The 19380-nt window shown below is 36.6% G+C and overlaps 1 protein-coding gene and 1 long non-coding RNA gene across 5 annotated transcripts; one reads left to right on the top strand and one right to left on the bottom strand.

The window, feature by feature from the left end:
* The first annotated feature begins 4228 nt into the window (after nt 1-4228).
* On the top strand, nt 4229-18925 carry LOC128245540 (uncharacterized). 4 transcript variants are annotated; one of them, XM_052963739.1, is made up of 5 exons: nt 4229-4407; nt 12528-13113; nt 13405-13563; nt 14536-14593; nt 16091-18925. In XM_052963739.1, the coding sequence occupies exons 2-5, from the start codon at nt 12556-12558 to the stop codon at nt 18373-18375; spliced, it is 3060 nt and encodes a 1019-aa protein (XP_052819699.1). In that variant the 5' UTR covers nt 4229-4407; nt 12528-12555; the 3' UTR covers nt 18376-18925. The 4 variants fall into 4 exon arrangements, with proteins under 4 accessions (XP_052819699.1, XP_052819701.1, XP_052819698.1 ...); XM_052963741.1 differs by lacking the exon at nt 4229-4407 and adding an exon at nt 6309-6442; XM_052963738.1 differs by lacking the exon at nt 4229-4407 and adding an exon at nt 6809-6895.
* Nucleotides 4401-5929, bottom strand: LOC128245541 (uncharacterized). Its single transcript, XR_008263175.1, has 3 exons — nt 5797-5929; nt 5380-5454; nt 4401-5062 (listed from the first exon to the last, which is right to left on the bottom strand). It is a non-coding gene; the product is annotated as an uncharacterized LOC128245541 (long non-coding RNA).
* Nucleotides 18926-19380: the final 455 nt, after the last annotated feature.

The following is a 19380-nucleotide window of genomic DNA, read 5'->3' on the forward strand; positions in this document are numbered from 1 at the left end:
CGTATATGGAAACTCGATATTGTAAAGTTACTGACCAAATTCTTAGCTGACCAATGTAACGTATAAGGAAACCCGATATTGGAAAGATACTGACCAAATTCTTAGCTGACCAATGTAACATATATGGAAACTCGATATTGTAAAGTTACTGACCAAATTCTTAGCTGACCAATTAACATATAAGGAAAATGGACTATGATACATTGTTAAGTTTTTGACTAAATACTTAATAAATTTGTTATGTAATAACATTGAAACTTATAGTTGTCTTTTTAACTTATTTTATATGCCGCTAACTATGACTCAATGATAGAGAGGAGTTCTTAAATCTTAGCTGACTAATGTAGCGTATAAGGAAACCCGATATTGGAAAGTTACTGACCAAATTCTTAGCTGACCAATGTAACGTATAGGAAAACTCGATATTGAAAAGTTACTGACCAATTTCTTAGCTGACCAATGTAACGTATAAGGAAACCCGATATTGGAAAGTTACTGACCAAATTCTTAGCTGACGAATGTAACGTATAGGGAAACTCGATATTGGAAAGTTACTGACCAATTTCTTAGCTGACCAATGTAACGTATAGGAAAACTCGATATTGAAAAGTTACTGACCAATTTTTTAGCTGACCAATTAACATATAAGGAAAATGGACTATGATACATTTATCATTTTTATATATATAAATAAATATATATATATTAGGTGACTTTTATTCAGGCAATTGCGCTTGCACTTATTCACTAGCACACTCATTCAATCAATCACTCACTATCAATAACTCTTTCACTCACACAATCACTCACTCAATCAATCAATAAATCAATCAATCACTACTCACTAGCTCATTCACTAAAAAAAAATGGGCCATGGTAAGAGCGCCTCCACGTGGTGTGGCCTGGATGTAGACAGTTTTCTTTCTATCTTTTACTGATAAAAACTGCAACGAAACGCTCTTGGAATAACAAAAAAGAATATTCGTCAATTCAATTAATTATTTCATATAACATTTAAACATTTGTAACCGGGTATACGATGTATATAGCGGCACTTATACTGTCTCGCTATAGAGCTAGCTTTTATAGCGACGCGGTAGAGTGTCCGCCTGCAGAGCGAGAGGTCGTCGGTTCGAACCCCGACAGGTGCACATAGCAATTTGTGCAGTCTGTTACATTTGGCGCCCAACGTGGGGCCCGTGTTATACGATATGCCTCAAGGTCATTGCGAATTGACCTTAGTCTCCGAAATTCGAGGACGAATTTCAAAATGGAGGGGGAATGTGTAACCGGGTATACGATGTATATAGCGGCACTTATACTGTCTCGCTATAGAGCTAGCTTTTATAGCGACGCGGTAGAGTGTCCGCCTGCAGAGCGAGAGGTCGTGGGTTTGAACCCCGACAGGTGCACATAGCAATTTGTGCAGTCTGTTACACATTTAAAACACTGAAAACAAACATAACAAACAGAAAAACTTAAAAAATAAAAATCCTTCTTTGTTTATATGGTTAGCAATTCGTCAACAAATCTCTTCTATTCCTATATGGTCAGCTAATCGGTCAGCAGTTTAGCACGACCCGGTAAAAATTTGGTCGACGTTATATTCTATACACGCTCACGGTCTGACCACTGGAATATATACACCCCCATTGAAATGTCGTAAAATATATATAAAAAAATCTTTATCTACATTTTTTGAGATTTCAGTAAATAATTAAGGCAAAAGATGACAATTTTAAATAAAATAAATATTTTGCAAGGAAATAAACAATTATATCTCACTGTTCCCAAGTTCGATCTACATTGGAATCTATACAGCTACACCGTAGAACTAACATTGGACTGTATACAGCTTCATATTAAAACAGACATTGGAATCTAAACAGTTTCAAATTTGAAAGATCTTGGACTCAATACAGCCTCAAATTTGGACAAACATTAGAATCTAATCAGCCTCAACTGAAGACAAACATTGGAACCTATACAGCCTCAACTGAAGACAAACAATATAATCTATACAGCCTCAGCTTAAGACAAACATTGGAATCTATACAGCCTCAACTTAAGATAAACATTAGAATCCATACAGCCTTAACTGAAAGCAAACATTAGAATCTATACAGCCTTAACTTAAGACAAACATTGGAATCTATACAGCCTCAACTGAAGACAAACATTAGAATCTATACAGCCTCAACTGAAGACAAACATTAGAATCTATACAGCCTTAACTTAAGATAAACATTGGAATCTATACAGCCTCAACTGAAGACAAACTTTGGAATCTATACAGCCTTAACTGAAAGCAAACATTAGAATGTATACAGCTTCAGCTGAAGACAAACATTAGAATCTATACAGCCTGCACTGAAGACAAACATTAGAATCTATACAGCCTCAGCTTAAGACAAACATTGGAATCTATACAGCCTCAGCTTAAGACAGACATTGGAATCTATACAGCCTCAACTTAAGATAAACATTAGAATCTATACAGCCTCAGCTTAAGACAAACATTGGAATCGATACAGCCTCAACTTAAGATAAACGTTAGAATCTATACAACCTTAACTGAAATCAAACATTAGAATCTATACAGCCTCAACTTAAGATAAACGTTGGAATCTATACAGCCTTAACTGAAAGCAAACATTAGAATCTATACAGCCTCAACTTAAGATAAGCATTGGAATCTATACAGCCTTAACTGAAAGCAAACATTAGAATCTATACAGCCTCAACTTAAGATAAGCATTGGAATCTATACAACCTTAACTGAAAGCAAACATTAGAATCTATACAGCCTCAACTTAAGATAAACATTAGAATCTATACAGCCTCAACTGAAAGCAAACAATAGAATCTATACAGCCTCAACTGAAAGCAAACAATAGAATCTATACAGCCTCAACTGAAGACAAACATTATAATCTATACAGCCTCAACTTTAGATAAACATTAGAATCTATACAGCCTCAAATGTAGATAAACATTAGAATCTATACAGCCTTAATTGAAGACAAACATTAGAATCTATACAGCCTCAACTTTAGATAAACATTAGAATCTATACAGCCTCAACTTTAGATAAACATTAGAATCTATACAGCCTGCACTGAAGACAAACATTAGAATCTATACAGCCTCAACTGAAGATAAACATTGGCATCTATACAGCCTCAACTTAAGACAAACATTGGAATCTATACAGCCTCAACTTAAGATAAACATTGGAATCTATACAGCCTCAACATTAGATAAACATTAGAATCTATACAGCCTCAACTCAAGGCAATCATTGGTATCTATACATCTTCAAGTTGGGACAAACATTGGTGTCTATACAGTCTCAGTATTGTCTTGTACAGTTTTTAAAAAGTATTTAACAACAGCTTTGGTTCTTAATCTGTTTTATTGATCATATATAATATAATGTATTACATAACATGAGGTACTATATATATTTCTAAATATCGCACAAGGAAAAACTATCAAGTTTCTTGTTATGATTTAAACATTGGCCTCGCTGTACTCGTTCCATTTTCTTTAAACAATCAAATCGAACTCTATCATATAAATAGATTTCTTAAAATCGCAAAAAAGAAAACTATCAAGTTTCTTGTTATGATTTAAACATTGGCCTCGCTGTACTCGTTCCCTTTTCTTTAAACAATCAAATCGAACTCTATCATATAAATAGATTTCTTAAAATCGCACAAAGGAAAACTATAAAGTTTATTGTTATGATTTAAACATTGGCCTCGCTGTACTCGTTCCATTTTCTGTAAACAATCAATTCGAACTCTATCATATAAATAGATTTCTTAAAATCGCACAAAAGAAAACTATCAAGTTTCTTGTTATGATTTAAACATTGGCCTCGCTGTACTCGTTCCATTTTCTGTAAATCACCAAATCGAAATCTAACATATAAATAGATTTGGTATAGTCGCACAAAGGAAAACTATCAAGTTTCTTGTGTTTCTAATAGAAACTTTCTATGGTATTGATATAAGAGCCATGTAAACTACCACGCTTCAAATGTTCAACATATCCGAGTTCTTTATTTGTTTACATGTAAGATGCCGTTTACCTTATCTTTTGTAATAAGTTGAGTTTGAAGCTGTATTTATTTCAGATTTTCGGTCTATAATTTAACTGCATTCTATCAGAGCGTGATATTTATTTGTGTCACGGACAACCGTTGGCTGTTTGCCTTCATGTCGTTCGAACAGAGGAAAGTACATTGTTTTTTCTAAAAATCAGATAATGAAAAATATTAAGTTTCTTATAACGATATGTTCAACGAGCCAAGAGAAATACCGCCTATAGTTTAACATGCCCTGGTCTATTATTGACAGATATGCGGGGACGACCAACGTTGGCGGGTACTTTAGACAACCGGTGAGTAAATGTGTAGCATGTTGGAATACTTGTTAAGCGGAAAAATGTAAGTTAGTAGTTTATGCATAAAGAACACATTTTACAACAAAGAATATATCTGTTTTATCTTGAAGGCTAGGAATGGACATGTACATGTACCTTATGACACCGATACAATATAATCAAAATAACAACACATTTAAATTTGTTAGGCTATTCAATGAAGAGTATAATAAATACAGTTTAAAACGGTTAAACTAAAATGACACATTTGGTCTTGTTTCGTACAGAAAAATGAAGAGAATGAAGGTACACAGTGTCAACATAAATACATACTATCCCCAAATAAGAAACTGTTATGATAAAAGTTGATTACTCACCACTTAACCTCATAAAATACATGTAGTTACAAGACAAATATCAAGTATGTGGATGAAACTATGTCTGGATTTATCTTATCTTGCACTGTCAAAGAATATTTTTTCCATATCCATGTTTAATGGAATATCATTACTATTAATATAGATATTCATTATTGTAGTGCATACTTGTTATGTAAGTTAAAATAAATCATGTTCAAATAACAAAGGAAACACATCCATATTGTCAACTGTAGTGTGAACTTCATTATTTCTTTACTTTCTATGTTAAGAGAACCTTTCTTTCTGTTCTTTGCCTGAAAAAATAAATAATAAAGATATAAATTAAAAGCATCCCCATTTATCAAAGATCAGCAGTTTGCAATTTTTTGGCAATCTTGGGCATTTATCAGTTTATATGCAATACAGGAATAAATGCTGTCAGCAGGATATTACAAGAATTTCACATGTATAAAAAACATTTTTGCACACAGTTTAGTTGTAGAGGATCTTTTAGGATTATGATATAGTAATACTGGCAAATTGAAATTGGAATGCATGCTACTTATTTCATGGCGAGATTTAAAGTTTAACACAGTATTCAAATATATAGAAGAAAACAAATACAACATACAAATTATCGTTCTTCAACGCTGCAAGCAAATCCTTATTCGCCAACGCTCGAACACCATTTTGCCACGAGTACATACTGCAATTAAATCAAACTATAAAAGAATATTCTATGAAAAATCGTTCTTTTGTTGATCACCTTCAAAAAATCAGTCTTAAAACCTATTGTGCAAATATTAAGATGTTTTTTTACAACAAAAGTGTGCTATATGGATGGCCTGTACGATAGTATTAGGCAAAATATATTGAAACATACTTTGTGGTTTGCTTTACTGTCATGATATTATTTCAAAGTCTGAAGCAGTTAAATATTCCTAAAAATCCAATAAAGAAAAAAGTCCAATTTTAGGATCACATAATATCATATTGGAAAATCATGATTAAAAAAGAAGGTGTTTTAAACATTTTTTGTTAACATTACCAGACTATAAGACTGGTACTCTTTCCTGCCTTCCCTCATCATATTAATTGCTCTCAACAACCTGCATAACCTGAAATTATATTTGAATAATGCAATACTTGATAACTTTGTCATTATCAACTATGACTGTAAGTCTTGGTATAAAACCTTTCAGTTCCCACAGTCTTTGATATTATTCAAGATATATTACAAAAAAAAGGAAAATCTTTACTGTGCATTATATCTGATCTATCTGCTTTCATTGCCACAATCGATGAAAATAATATTTGGACAAATGGTAGCAATTCTCTCAATGTGAATCTGACATTGCATTTAGAATGTTATGCCCCATTCATTTGTAACCACGCCCCGACCCAGTCCAGGGACACATGCAGTCAGGGAAATGGGCCATGTTTTTACCTTCCAGATGGCCTGGCAGTGCCGGGTGAATAGTGTGGTTTTATCTTCGCGCAAAATATAGCTGGAATGGACCTTACCTAGGGTTCCCGTGATGTGGGAGCCTTTGATTTGGTTTGACCATTAGTTCTTCGCTGCAGGGCGTAATTTTACCTTGGATAGGCTGGACCGAAAGTCAAAGTCCCCACTATTCCCCAGACCTGGGTTGTGGTAACAATTAACTGCAATAGTGACTTCAACTTTGAAGAAGGTTTGTGGGTCTTACACTTGACAAAGTACCATTATGAACCAAACATACATAAAATAACATTCAAATATTCGTCTTTGATATTTCAAACGTCAAAGTAAAATCATATATCTTTTACTGTTAGCATACTTGATCCCAATCCTTTCATACCACAGCGACAAATCATGGTGATGGAGCACTTACAAAGTTGACTTGAGGCTGTTTATTCATGTCGACAAGTTATAATCCCTTAAAAGAGTTATTATACTAAAACGGGAGCTTAAAGTGTTATCCGGAAATAGAACAAGTTGAAATGGTCGCAGTCAACAGTTTCATGGTTTACTTTACGGAAAAATTTAAGGCTGTATAGATTCCAATGGTCAGACCGTGAGCGTGTATAGAATATAACGTCGACCTAAAAATTTACCCCGTCGTGAAATTCCTCTAATATAGTTTACCTGGATAGCGGCCGTAAATGTGAGGTTTGATGTTTTTTTAACATAATTCAACACTTTTGAAATCAGCATCACATGATAGATGTACATAATCAGAGACATTAGGAAATGCAAAACCGTATTTATTTTTATATTTGAAAATCATGTTTCAACTTTCGTTTTACGTGTATGTATGCTGACTAGCTACAATAATGAGCGATCAGGGATATATATTTTTTTTATTTTGACATTTCTTATGTATCCCTGTAACGAGTCTGCCACAGTAAAAAATCGTCAAAAGACTCGTTGACAGCCATTTAGGTGGACTAGTATGCTGACAAAGCTTGAACGTCTTTTTTCCATAAATACCTTCCAAAAACATTTACTGTACAGTACAGGCGCGTAGCTGAAATTTTGACAGGTCGAGTTTTTGTCATACCAAAAGGCAAAAACCCCAAAGGAATAAAAACCGAAGGTGGGTAGGGGATGAAGGGTTTAATATGCAGTCCTTCCTCGATCTGCGTAATCCCAAATTGGCCATGGCTATGCGACGGATACATACTGATTAAACAGGGGGAAAATAGATAAGTAATCTAAGGTCTTTGAATTAACAAAATACTTTCTGATAATATCAGAATTGTACTCATTCATTCATAACGGTTCGCACACTTACATGTATTATCATATATGATAGTTTATGCACCAGCCAATTGTAACCACGGCCTCCCCAGGTTCAGGGAATAGCGGGGACCTTGACTTTCGGTCCAGGCAAGCCCGGGTATGGTCACCGCTCTGCAGGGACGAACTTGTAAAATCCCCCCCACAACAATGCTCTACACCCCAGGAACCATAGGTACCAGTTAAAGCCAATTCCTCGCTATTTTTGGCAGGAAGACAACACCACCGCATTCACCTAGCACTGCGGGGCCACCTGGAAGGTACAGAACATGGCCCATTTCCCCGGTTTATCCCCGGACCTGGGGGCTGTGGTTACAATTGACTGGTGCATTGCCAAACATGTAGTTCAAATAATTGAACGTTGACAGATTTTTTTTACGATTTTCTTTATGTTAGGGATAAGAAGGATCCTGTTTAACACATCTTTTATTTTAGACTAACCATACATGTTATTATGCACCACTTAAAAGAAGAGGGGTATATTGCTTTGCACATGTCCGTCCGTCGGTAAACCAAACCTTGTCCGAGTGGTAACTTAACAATTCCTGGACGTATGGTCACCAAACTTGTCGTGAAGGTTGGGCATGACTAGTAGATGACCCCTATTGATTTTTGGGGTCATCAGGTCAAAGGTCAAGGTCACAGTGACCTTAAAGGCAAACTTAACAATTCATTGACCTATGGTCATTAGACTTAACATGAAGGTTGGCCCTGACTAGTAGATGACCCCTGTTGATTTTGGGGGTCATCGGGCCAAAGTTTAAGGTCATGGTGACCTTACATGCGATATAGTTAAAGCTTCTCCCAATAAACATGGTGAAATGTGTGAGATACTTTGAACAAAAGAGGAATATTGAGAATTATTATTTTGGCTTCATGTTTTCAGTAACCATAACAACTTTAAAACGCAATAACTTTAAAACCATTAAAGATATGGACTTCAATTAAAAACCATTAATCTGCATTTGAAAAGACCTTTCCAATGATGTATAATAGTTAATATGTTTCTCAAAGTCAAAAAATGACCTGTCTTTGTTACAGTGATATCTCAACAATGCCTGAACCTATGATCATCAAACTTGACATGGAGGCTGGGCCTGACAAGTAGATGACCCCTATTGATTTTAGGAGTCATCGGGTCAAATGTCAAGGTCACAGTGACCTTGAATGCGAAAACGTTCTTCGAGTGATAACTCGACAATCACTGGCGGCAGCTTGCACCCATGTAGCTACAATAGCACCCATGGCCCTCAAACTTGACTTGGGGGTTTTGCCTGACCTGTAGATGACCCCTTTTGATTTTAGGGTCCATGCATATTTCATTCAGCAGGGTTCGAATTTAACTTTGAGGAGCACTCGCAAAATTTTGCGAGTGCATTTTGAGGCAACTCGCAAAATGACAAATCAACTTTCAATTTTATTATTTGCTTTGTTTCCTTATAATATTGTATAATTAAAGTAGAAATTAACACCTAAGACATATTATGAATATTAAAAAGTATCAATCTTGAGTGACTCGACTACTAGAACTTGTTGATGGCTTATTCTATTTGGGGGGTATGGAAAGACTCGTCTGATGCTGGCAGCTTTTTGATAACAAAGCTGTCCAATAATTTGACATTGTTCACTTTGTATATTTACCCTCGCCATCGGGTAATTTAATACCCATTCGACAAGCACGCTACAAATTTCATTAAGTCTATAAGTATTAAAAACAATAAAATAATAAATTTAAAATAAAAAAGCAACAGTAAATGTAGCGTGGATACTTTGGACCATGAAATATATCGATCAACGAAGTCTACATGCGAAGTCTATTCATTTTGACAGGATGATGGGGTTTACATATAGTGCGCAAAAGCGCTAAATTTAGCCAATGATTGAGCTAGGTGATTACGTCGTATTTACTTTGTATTACGCACGCCTCGGAGCATCCCGGAAAGATTCGAGATAAAACTCGGCCTTTTCCGTATTTGTTCTATTTTTGAAAACCTACTAGAGCATGACTCCGTACTGTCTTCTTTATACTGGTAGTGTAAACATGCCACTTATAGGCTGTTTACACTCGACTACATAGCGGAATTAAGTTCATGTTTATTCTACTTTCCTTTTAACATTTTGTGGTCTAGAAAAAGCCACTCGCAGAATTTTGCGAGCTTGAATAAAAGTCACTCGCAATTTCCAAATGTCGCTCGCATTTTGCGAGTATGCGAGTCTAAATTCGAACCCTGATTCAATTGTCCAAATAATCCTGACAACATGGTGCTCAGGGGGGCATAATGTTTGACAAACATCTCTAACTTGTTAAACATATATTTTACGAATTGTGCTTGTTGATAAACAAAAATATTGTATTCCGGTATAATATATATTTTGTGTTCTTTATAATTATGAAGAGACCATCATTTCTAGTATTAAACTTTGTGAAAAATGATTTTGGTATCCCAGCGCAGCCTATTTATAGGCTTGGAATTATAGTAACACATAATCATCAACCAATCAATAATCTGACGTGTGATTATATTTTATTTCCTTAAAATTAATAACGATATTAATATAACTTTTTTAGATCACCTGAGCGCGTTTTGTGCTCATCATGAGCTTTTGTGATATGGTGATTGTCCATCTCCTTCCAGATTACTTCAATAAAAGTGGTTCCATGCAGATATCTGGTTGCCATGGCAACCGTAAGGAAAAACTTTGAAAATCTTCTTATCAGAAACCGCTGGCCCAGTTTCAAAATAATTTCACAGAAATGTTCAGAAGGTGACGCTGTATCAAGTTCCTTCACCCCATGTTGATTTGTAAAAATAAATGGCCGTCTATTTGGAAAAAACATGTATTCTAGCCAGGTTATAAAATAATTTCACATTAATGTTCCTTAGCTGACACGCTATCAAAACTTATTCACCCTATGCTGATTCCTAATAAAACATTATTATTATTTTTTTTTATTATTATTATTATTATTATTATTATTATTATTATTATTATTATAATGATAATAATAATAATTTATGTTGATTCATTAAAAAGGAGATGCTACTTTTCACTATATGTCTTATAGAAAACTTCTTTTCCATTTACCTGATATCAAAATACATGTAACTGCCGTGGTAACCATTTTGAAAATATCAACTTCAGACTTGAATTTTTGCACACTCAGTATGATATCCATGTGCTCTCTAATATGAACGTATTTATATGAAGCGGTCTTTTAATTCACACGATTTAAACCGCATAACACGATACATCCCATTTAAATTTGTTACCCCGACGCATCAATTATTTTAACGTGTCATGTCAAAAAGTAGATCTGATGATACCTGATACTATAGTCTGTAGGGCTGCAGGGTAATCGAACCTGCGAACCCTGCAATTGATAGTCAAAAGTCTTACCCTATACCACGGATCTGCCTTGATTCAATTAATAAACAGGGTGACAACTGTATGTTTTATCAGCAAAACAATCAGAACGTTTTTCATACTTTGATGTATATAAAGTTTGTAAACAAATTAGCGTTCGAAATTACATTTTTGATCAATGGGATGACAGAATTTTTAAAATCTGCAGTACTACTGTTTTGGAAAATCTGCAGTACTCCTGTTTTGGAAAATCTGCAGTACTGCTGTTTTGGAAAATCTGCAGTACTTTGGAAAAATCTGCAGTACTGCTGTTATGGAAAATCTGCAGTACTGCTGTTTTGGAAAATCTGCAGTACTGCTGTTTTGGAAAATCTGCAGTACTGCTGTTTTGGAAAATGAACAATCAGATGTTATTGGCTTTAATCAGTTAAATCGGTAGATTTAGATAGAGGCTGGACCAGTAGAGAAAATTTAATATTGAACACTAAGATGATTTAAGAGTTATTCTTATGTATTTACCGAAATAAATGGCTATGTGACTGCATGGCATTAAATTGTTTTATTTTATAAAATGCATTAAATAACTGTAACCCTTTACAAAGGACATTACTTAAATAATTTTATGCTGTGTATAATGTAATTATTAATCCCCTACCGATTTCACATTATGCATGTCATTAAATTAACTCTTGGGCAAAAAATGGTTACTACGGCACCATAAATAGTCACTATATGCTACTTTAACCATTCTCATTCACCAGACTGATGGTGCTATAGGTACCACAGTTAGATTTATCATGATCGAACCTCTGATGAATGAGAATGACTTTAACTGGATCATTACATAACTAAAAGGTGCTTAGAGACTTGATTTTTCGAAAGAGGCAGACAAAAATGTGGTAAATACAAAATAGTAATTTTATTACACTTTGGTCCTGTTATTACAACAAAAATGTTATCCAAAGGTTATAAAAAGCTGCTGTGTATAGCACCTATGATATATTTGGCTGCTATAGCAGCATAGCAGTGAAAACACAAACTTTATCTCATGACTGGATCTTTGCCAATTAATGAAGTATTAAAACTTGATTCATGTAATTTTGTGTGCGGATAGAGGGCAATAGGGATATTATGCAGGCCAATAAAAAAAATTTAATTTATGCGTGAAAAATGTGGTGGCTATTTCAACATTTTCTTAAAGATGCACTCTCACAGATTGAATGTTTTGACAACTTAAATTTTTTTTGTCTTGGAACGACCCAATTTATATCAAAATGAATGGAAACCAGTGATATACGACTGCTGACAAAAATCAGATCGCAGATTTTCATAGTTTAGTTTAAAAAAATGTGTTTTTCTTAAACCGTTAGTAACTCTTTTAGCCAGAAATTTTCGATGGAAATATGAAAATCTGCGATCTGATCTTTTGTCAGCAGTCTAATACCACTAGTTTGCAGATATTTATGCAAAAACATGGCTCATTCCAAGACAATAATAAATAAGTTGGCAAACTGTAACTTATTTGTGAGAGTGCAGCTCTTATTTTAATGCTAGTAATTTCAATTTGTTTAAGAATCCGAAGGGGACTTTTGTAATGTAAGTAATACTCAGTGACTTGTTTCTTTTACCAGGTATTGAATAAGATCTAATGGCAAAACAATGGCCTCTTATAGAGAATCATTAAAGGAGAAGGAAGCCCAGAACTGGGTAAAGGCCGCCCTCGCCCTCAACATCACCAAGGACGGATTACAAGATTTTCTGGAGGACGTACTGACATGCGTTCACCAGGACATCTATAGCACCGTTAGAACATCCAAGGGTCTTCCAGGCGGGGCAGCATGTGCACTTTGTTTCACAGAGAACGTGTTAAAGTGCCCTACTCGTAGGATATGCACCAGTCATGAAAACTGTAGATTTCATAACGGTCCTTCAAAACAGTATGTTCCTTGTCCAAACGGGATTTGTGAAGGCGTCCGTGATGAAATAATTCAACATCACAGGTCTTCGGGACCATCATGGAAGAATACGAATGCCGGCAAATGGAGCACCATTCCCTGGGAGATAGGCAAGTGTTTCCTGCCTCCTGATGGCTACAAAACCGTGTCCTCCATCAAAGACAGTGACTTCAACGGAGTGATCAGCGTCATGATGAATTGCAAGGATTTCCAGAACAAGCTGTCGTTTAACGTTGCAACACAGCCAAATTTATTGACAGAGGTAACTATGATAAGATTAATCGATTTCGATGAAATTTTAAAGAATGCTCATAACTAATAAATAACTTTACAGCTTACATTATTTGAAGTTCCTCTGTGTACTCATTATAGAATGACAACCAATAAAAGGACACTATCTTATTGATTATTTTGTACATTCGTTACTCTAACCAAGGAGTCTTAGCGTGCATACATATGTTTCTACATATATTGTATGCATTTCAATTTGGGCCATGTTCACCACAACTACAAGCTATGTTAGTCAATCCTTATTTCAAACATAACAATTAAGGTTCGGGACATTGGTCGACGCGTACGCCACTCCCATGACCAGAGGGTCAAGGACACGGAACTGGTGGAGTTCTTGTTCAAGCTCCGCACCCTGCTGGAGGATAAGACTGAATTAGCAAACCGACCCAGGGCGCAACACGCCGTGGAACAGCTTAAACAGGTATAACATTACATGATTGAGCACACAACTGAACTAGCATACAGACACAAGGTACCACACTCCGTGGAACAGATTAAACAGGTATGACTTAACATAAAAGATGACACAACGGAACTATCATACCAACCTGAGGCACAACACACCGTGGAACAGATTCAACAGGTATGACTTTACATGATAGCAGACACAACTGAACTAGCAAACCGGCCCTAGGCACGACACTGTGGAACAGATTAAACCGGTACGACTTTATATGATAAGCTTACCGTATGCAACATTGGTTTAACATCATCAAATTAGATCACCGGTTTTAGTGTAGGTGGGGGTCTCTTTATGAGTATATGCAGCGATTTTGGTGTGCATACTTCTGTGAGGTGACCTTATTAGATATGCTGCGAAACCAAGGTTGCGTACAATTGGGACTCTACCCATGACACAAACTGAAACGGTCTGAGCCCTCCAGCGTCTATTGCGTACAAAGTGGTGGCTTCGAGATTATTAAGTCGTGGCCACAACATGCATGTCGTTGGAACGAGTATGTAATTCGTGATAACGAGATATTAAAATAATACTCATGCATGTCACCTCAATGACATCGTACATAAAAAACACTAATGAGTTACAATTGTGTCTTGATACTGTAACGGTCCGCTGTAAGCGGCCGAAGTCGCGTTCATAATAATATTCCGTATAAAACGGAAGTACGTTCATACCGGATGTAAACTTGGTTGGTAATATGCAAATTAGCAAAAGCCCGGGCAATGTGAGAATAGAGAAGTTAGTGTATATAAAGACAAGTGGACCCCTTCAGGGTCGAGCATGCTTTTCCCTGAAGGGATCTGTTGGTGTATGTTCCATTACGCCAGAAAGTTCGGCTATCTGGTGTTTATTTGGCGTCGCACGTTACAATACCTTTTTTTGTAAAATAACCTTTGAATTATGGAATGCTTTATTTCTTTGTTTTGTTTACAGCTGCAAGCGGACGATTTTAAGATCAGTGCTGAGAACGAACGGGAGATGTTGATGGAAGGTAAGAGCGCTTTTCATCAATGCCGTATCGAGCGCTGAAACGCCAATAAGGGGCTTTTTAAAGAGGCTTTCAGAGAAAACAGGGTTATCAGAATGAGGATGTCGTTTGGTTGGGTGGCGTCAAACAAGTGTTTGTGCCCAATAAATTAGGCTACCATTGGTGACTAGTTATGAATCTTGGTAAGAAGGTAGCTGATGTAAAGGGCTGGCTTGGGATCGCTTTAGAGGGGGATTGGAGTCAAAGTCAATGGGTGGGAGTGGATTCAAGATCAAGGTCTCCATTACTAAAAACGGCTACATTTGAGTGGTGAGTTTCAAACTCTTGATTGAAATTTGGTCCAGATATCTTAATTCTGCTGATAATGTGCATAACTGTACCAATGAATGGATCATGTAAAATTGTTTATAATCAGATTAAACTTTCTGGTTCGTAAAGCAACATGTTAAATTGGTATTCAGTGCTATCGGTTTGCAAAAAGTTTGACCATTGTCACATGCAAAAATTGTATACCGGTACACACATGAAACTTGGTATGATTTTTTTCGCTGCCTCTTCTGTGCCAAGCGTATTGTGATAATGCTACTTCTTATCTTTTGTACCAAGCGTTCTGTGATAATGCTTCTACTTTATATCTTCTGAAACAAGCTTCTTGTGACATTGCTACTACTTAAATTATGCAACAAGCGTCTTGTGACAATACTGCTACTTAACTTCTGCAACAAGCGTCTTGTGTTAATGCTGCTACTTAACTTTTGCAACAAGCGCCTTGTGACAATGCTGCTACTTAACTTCTGCAACAAGCGTCTTGTGACAATACTGCTACTTAACTTTTGCAACAAGCGTCTTGTGACAATACTGCTACTTAACTTCTGCAACAAGCGCCTTGTGACAATGCTGCTACTTAACTTTTGCAACAAGCGTCTTGTGACAATACTGCTACTTAACTTCTGCAACAAGCGTCTTGTGTTAATGCTGCTACTTAACTTTTGCAACAAGCGCCTTGTGACAATGCTGCTACTTAACTTCTGCAACAAGCGTCTTGTGTTAATGCTGCTACTTAACTTCTGCAACAAGCGTCTTGTGACAATACTGCTACTTAACTTCTGCAACAAGCGTCTTGTGACAATGCTGCTACTTAACTTTTGCAACAAGCGCCTTGTGACAATGCTGCTAAATAACTTCTGCAACAAGCGTCGTGTGTTAATGCTGCTACTTAACTTTTGCAACAAGCGCCTTGTGACAATGCTGCTACTTAACTTCTGCAACAAGCGTCTTGTGTTAATGCTGCTACTTAACTTTTGCAACAAGCGCCTTGTGACAATGCTGCTACTTAACTTCTGCAACAAGCGTCTTGTGTTAATGCTGCTGCTTAACTTTTGCAACAAGCGCCTTGTGACAATGCTGCTACTTAACTTCTGCAACAAGTGTCTTGTGATAATGCATACGTATATGTTCTTAACTTTATATTTTAATTGTTATATTTTTACATTACTACAGGATTACGACTACGTTTGGCAAACCATTACCGAACCACGTTGGGCGACATGCCGATATCTCCCATTCTCGGAGAAAAGAACGCCAAACTTAGGAAATTCTACGTGGCACCGAAAATTGTGGAGAAAGATCATAGAATAATCGGCAAAATTGAAAAGGGAGAAAGTGGTCAAAAAGTTGCAAAATTTTCAGATCTTTTCTTAAAAAACGGTCAGTTGCTCAGAAATGTTTTCCTTGTTGGTGAACCGGGCAACGGGAAGTCCACATTCTCCGTAATGTGTGCCCTGGAATGGACTCACCAGTATTTACCAGCGGAGGAAAACGTCGGTATTAAAACAAGCTATGCCGACCCAGAATTCTTCAAAGAGTTTGCATTTTTGTTTCGTGTCACCCTACGAGATTCAGGTAAAACGTGTGATCTAGCACAAATGATCAAGGATAAACTTATACGTAAAATCTACCACGAGAAGGATGCCGATGATGGCTTCCGGCTATTGCAGACGGTGCTAGAAAGTGAAACATGTTTAATCATAGCTGACGGCCTCGACGAATGGACCCATCCAGAAAACGTAAACTGTACCTGTACATCTGAGGAAAAAGTTATCCCTTTCCGAAATTCGGCCAACAAGGCCACACTCCTCACGACAACGCGTCCCTGGCGACTGTCACAGTTCAGAGTGCAGGATTCAAAGATCGACAAATATCTTGAAATAGAAGGAGCTGCAGACACAGAGCAACTCGTGGAAAATATCCTCACCATCCTTAATGAGGGAAATACGGATGAACGGACACCAGAGGCTTTCATGGAAATGGTGTCAGCGAAGGGTCTTGAAGGATTATTGTCAGCACCTATCAGTATCACCCAGCTCGTGTGCCTGTGGTTCGAGGGCAAATCGTTAACCGATTCAAAGTGTGACATTTATGCTGGCATGATAAACATGCTATCATGTAGACTTAGTGATATGCAAAGCGGGCATAACATTCCGGAAATTGAACTGCCATCTGTATTAAAGGAACACGAATGCTTCATACAAAATCCCACGTTTTACATTGCGCTGGCAAAGTTAGCATACACAACTTTGTTTTCAGAGTGCAGAAATTCGTCTGTTGTTTTCAGCAACAAAACAGTCAACGCTTTGTTAAGCAGGGAGCAGGTTGAATTTGCTTTAAATTCAGGCTTGCTCACAGAGAAGAAATCATCCTCATTGATCAAGAGATCATCTCACTTTTCATTCTTTCAGAAAACTCTTCAAGAGTTTTTAGCGGCTATTCATTTATGTTTAAATGAAAACGACTACAGTCAGCTATCAAACAAGTACGAACAAGATAATCAGCAAAATATCTTGGGAGATGATTCTCAGACATTTATTTTCATATGTGGAATGAAGCCCGAGCTCGGTGTACAAATGTCTTCATGGATCAATAGTCCTATAACACAAACATCAATGATGAATTGGTTCGGCGACGTCAGGGGGGGTAAACTTCTTCAGGGCCTGTTAATCTCCGGGTACCGGGAAGCCAAGGCGAACAACTATGGTGACATACCGCTCTATCTCGCACACTTCCAGATTAATAGTTATCAGGATGTCGTAGTGTTAAAAAAGCTAATGAGGATAAACAAGGAACGTATTCAGTCACTATACATCGATGAATGCAATTATCAAATTAATGGGGAAGAGCTGCAGGAGGTGATCACATCCTCCCCTGACTCCCTCAGAGAAATGAAACTGGTGGATCGTGATGGGCAGTATGACCTGTCCCAGTGTCACAGGCTGGAATATCTGCAAATAGTGGGACCCAAAACAACAGGCGTGCAGGTTGATCCAACAAATATTACAACATGTGCATTGGAGTTAGTATCATCGAATGTTGAAATGGACATATTTAGATTATTTAAAAACCATCAAAGGTGGAGTAAACTACAACGTGTTTTGTTAAATAGCGTTACGAATATCCAGTTACTTGTGGATACACTACCAAGTCTCCGTCCGTTACAAAGCCTTGCCATATGGAATACAGATCTAGGTGAGCTTCGCCTCCTCCCTCCAGCCTCCATCACCCATATTATACTTCAGTATGTGCAAATGACAGCGGAGTCGTTGCGGAGTCTGATCGAGACGATGAAGAACATACCACACACCATTACATGCTACATGGAGCGCTGCACGGTGAAACCTGCCAGTGAGATGAAAGACATCCGAGAGCATTTGGAGAGTTCGCCGTCATTCATGGCTCACTTATTTGACAATACGAGTGAAGTGTTTACTTGTACGTTCATCAAAATGTGAACACTAAGTTAAATGTAAGCATCGATTATGGGAATTGATGTTTGATGAAAAAAACAGTGAAACAATCAATGTCAGTCTAATTATAGAAATATGTTTTATGTTACTTTTACACAAACTCATTATCATCAACCACATTCTATGTGTATTTAATTTATGTTGTGTAATAACATTCTTCCTGAACTATTTACACCTCAACTTCTATTCCTTAAATGAACTGCCTTTCGGCAATTGCAGTTATCATCCGATGAACGCAATGTCTTCGGATATGTTCGGATCGCGAATCACCGCATACATGGAAATTGTTTATCTATGTATTGTTTGTATTGTGTCAGCAGGCCCCGTAAACAATAAATAAACACTTTAAAAAGTTGTTGTCCTAAGTGTTTCAATTTTACGCTTGAAAGTGATTTTAAGTGGCTGATCTTTTCCTGCGTTATTCTGACGTCATTTAATAAATTGTTTCCGGTTACAATCGGGTCGTTAGAAAAGCTTACTGTAAGGTTTTCTTGAACGAAATAAAGTATTTTTTTAACAATTTTTGAATAAAATAATGAACTTTTGGTATAAATAAAATTATTGAATTGCGGGATTAATGTCATTATCGGGATACCATTTACATCATACCATTTACTACCTGAAGGCGGACACATTTATCACCATACCATTTTACTTTTCGGAAGGCGGACACATTTATCACCATACTATTTTACTATCTGAAGGCAGACATATTTATAACTAAACCATTTTACTTTTCGAAGGCGGACACATTTATCATCATACCATTTTACTATCTGAAGCCAGACATATTTATAACTAAACCATTTTACTATCTGAAGGCTGACACATTTATCATCATACCATTTTACTATCTGAAGGCAGACATATTTATAACTAAACCATTTTACTTTTCGAAGGCGGACACATTTATCATCATACCATTTTACTATCTGAAGGCAGACATATTTATAACTAAACCATTTTACTAACTGAAGGCTTACACATTTA

This window comes from Mya arenaria, chromosome 9 (genome assembly GCF_026914265.1).
Source record: "Mya arenaria isolate MELC-2E11 chromosome 9, ASM2691426v1".
NCBI classification, from domain to species: Eukaryota; Metazoa; Mollusca; class Bivalvia; order Myida; family Myidae; genus Mya; species Mya arenaria.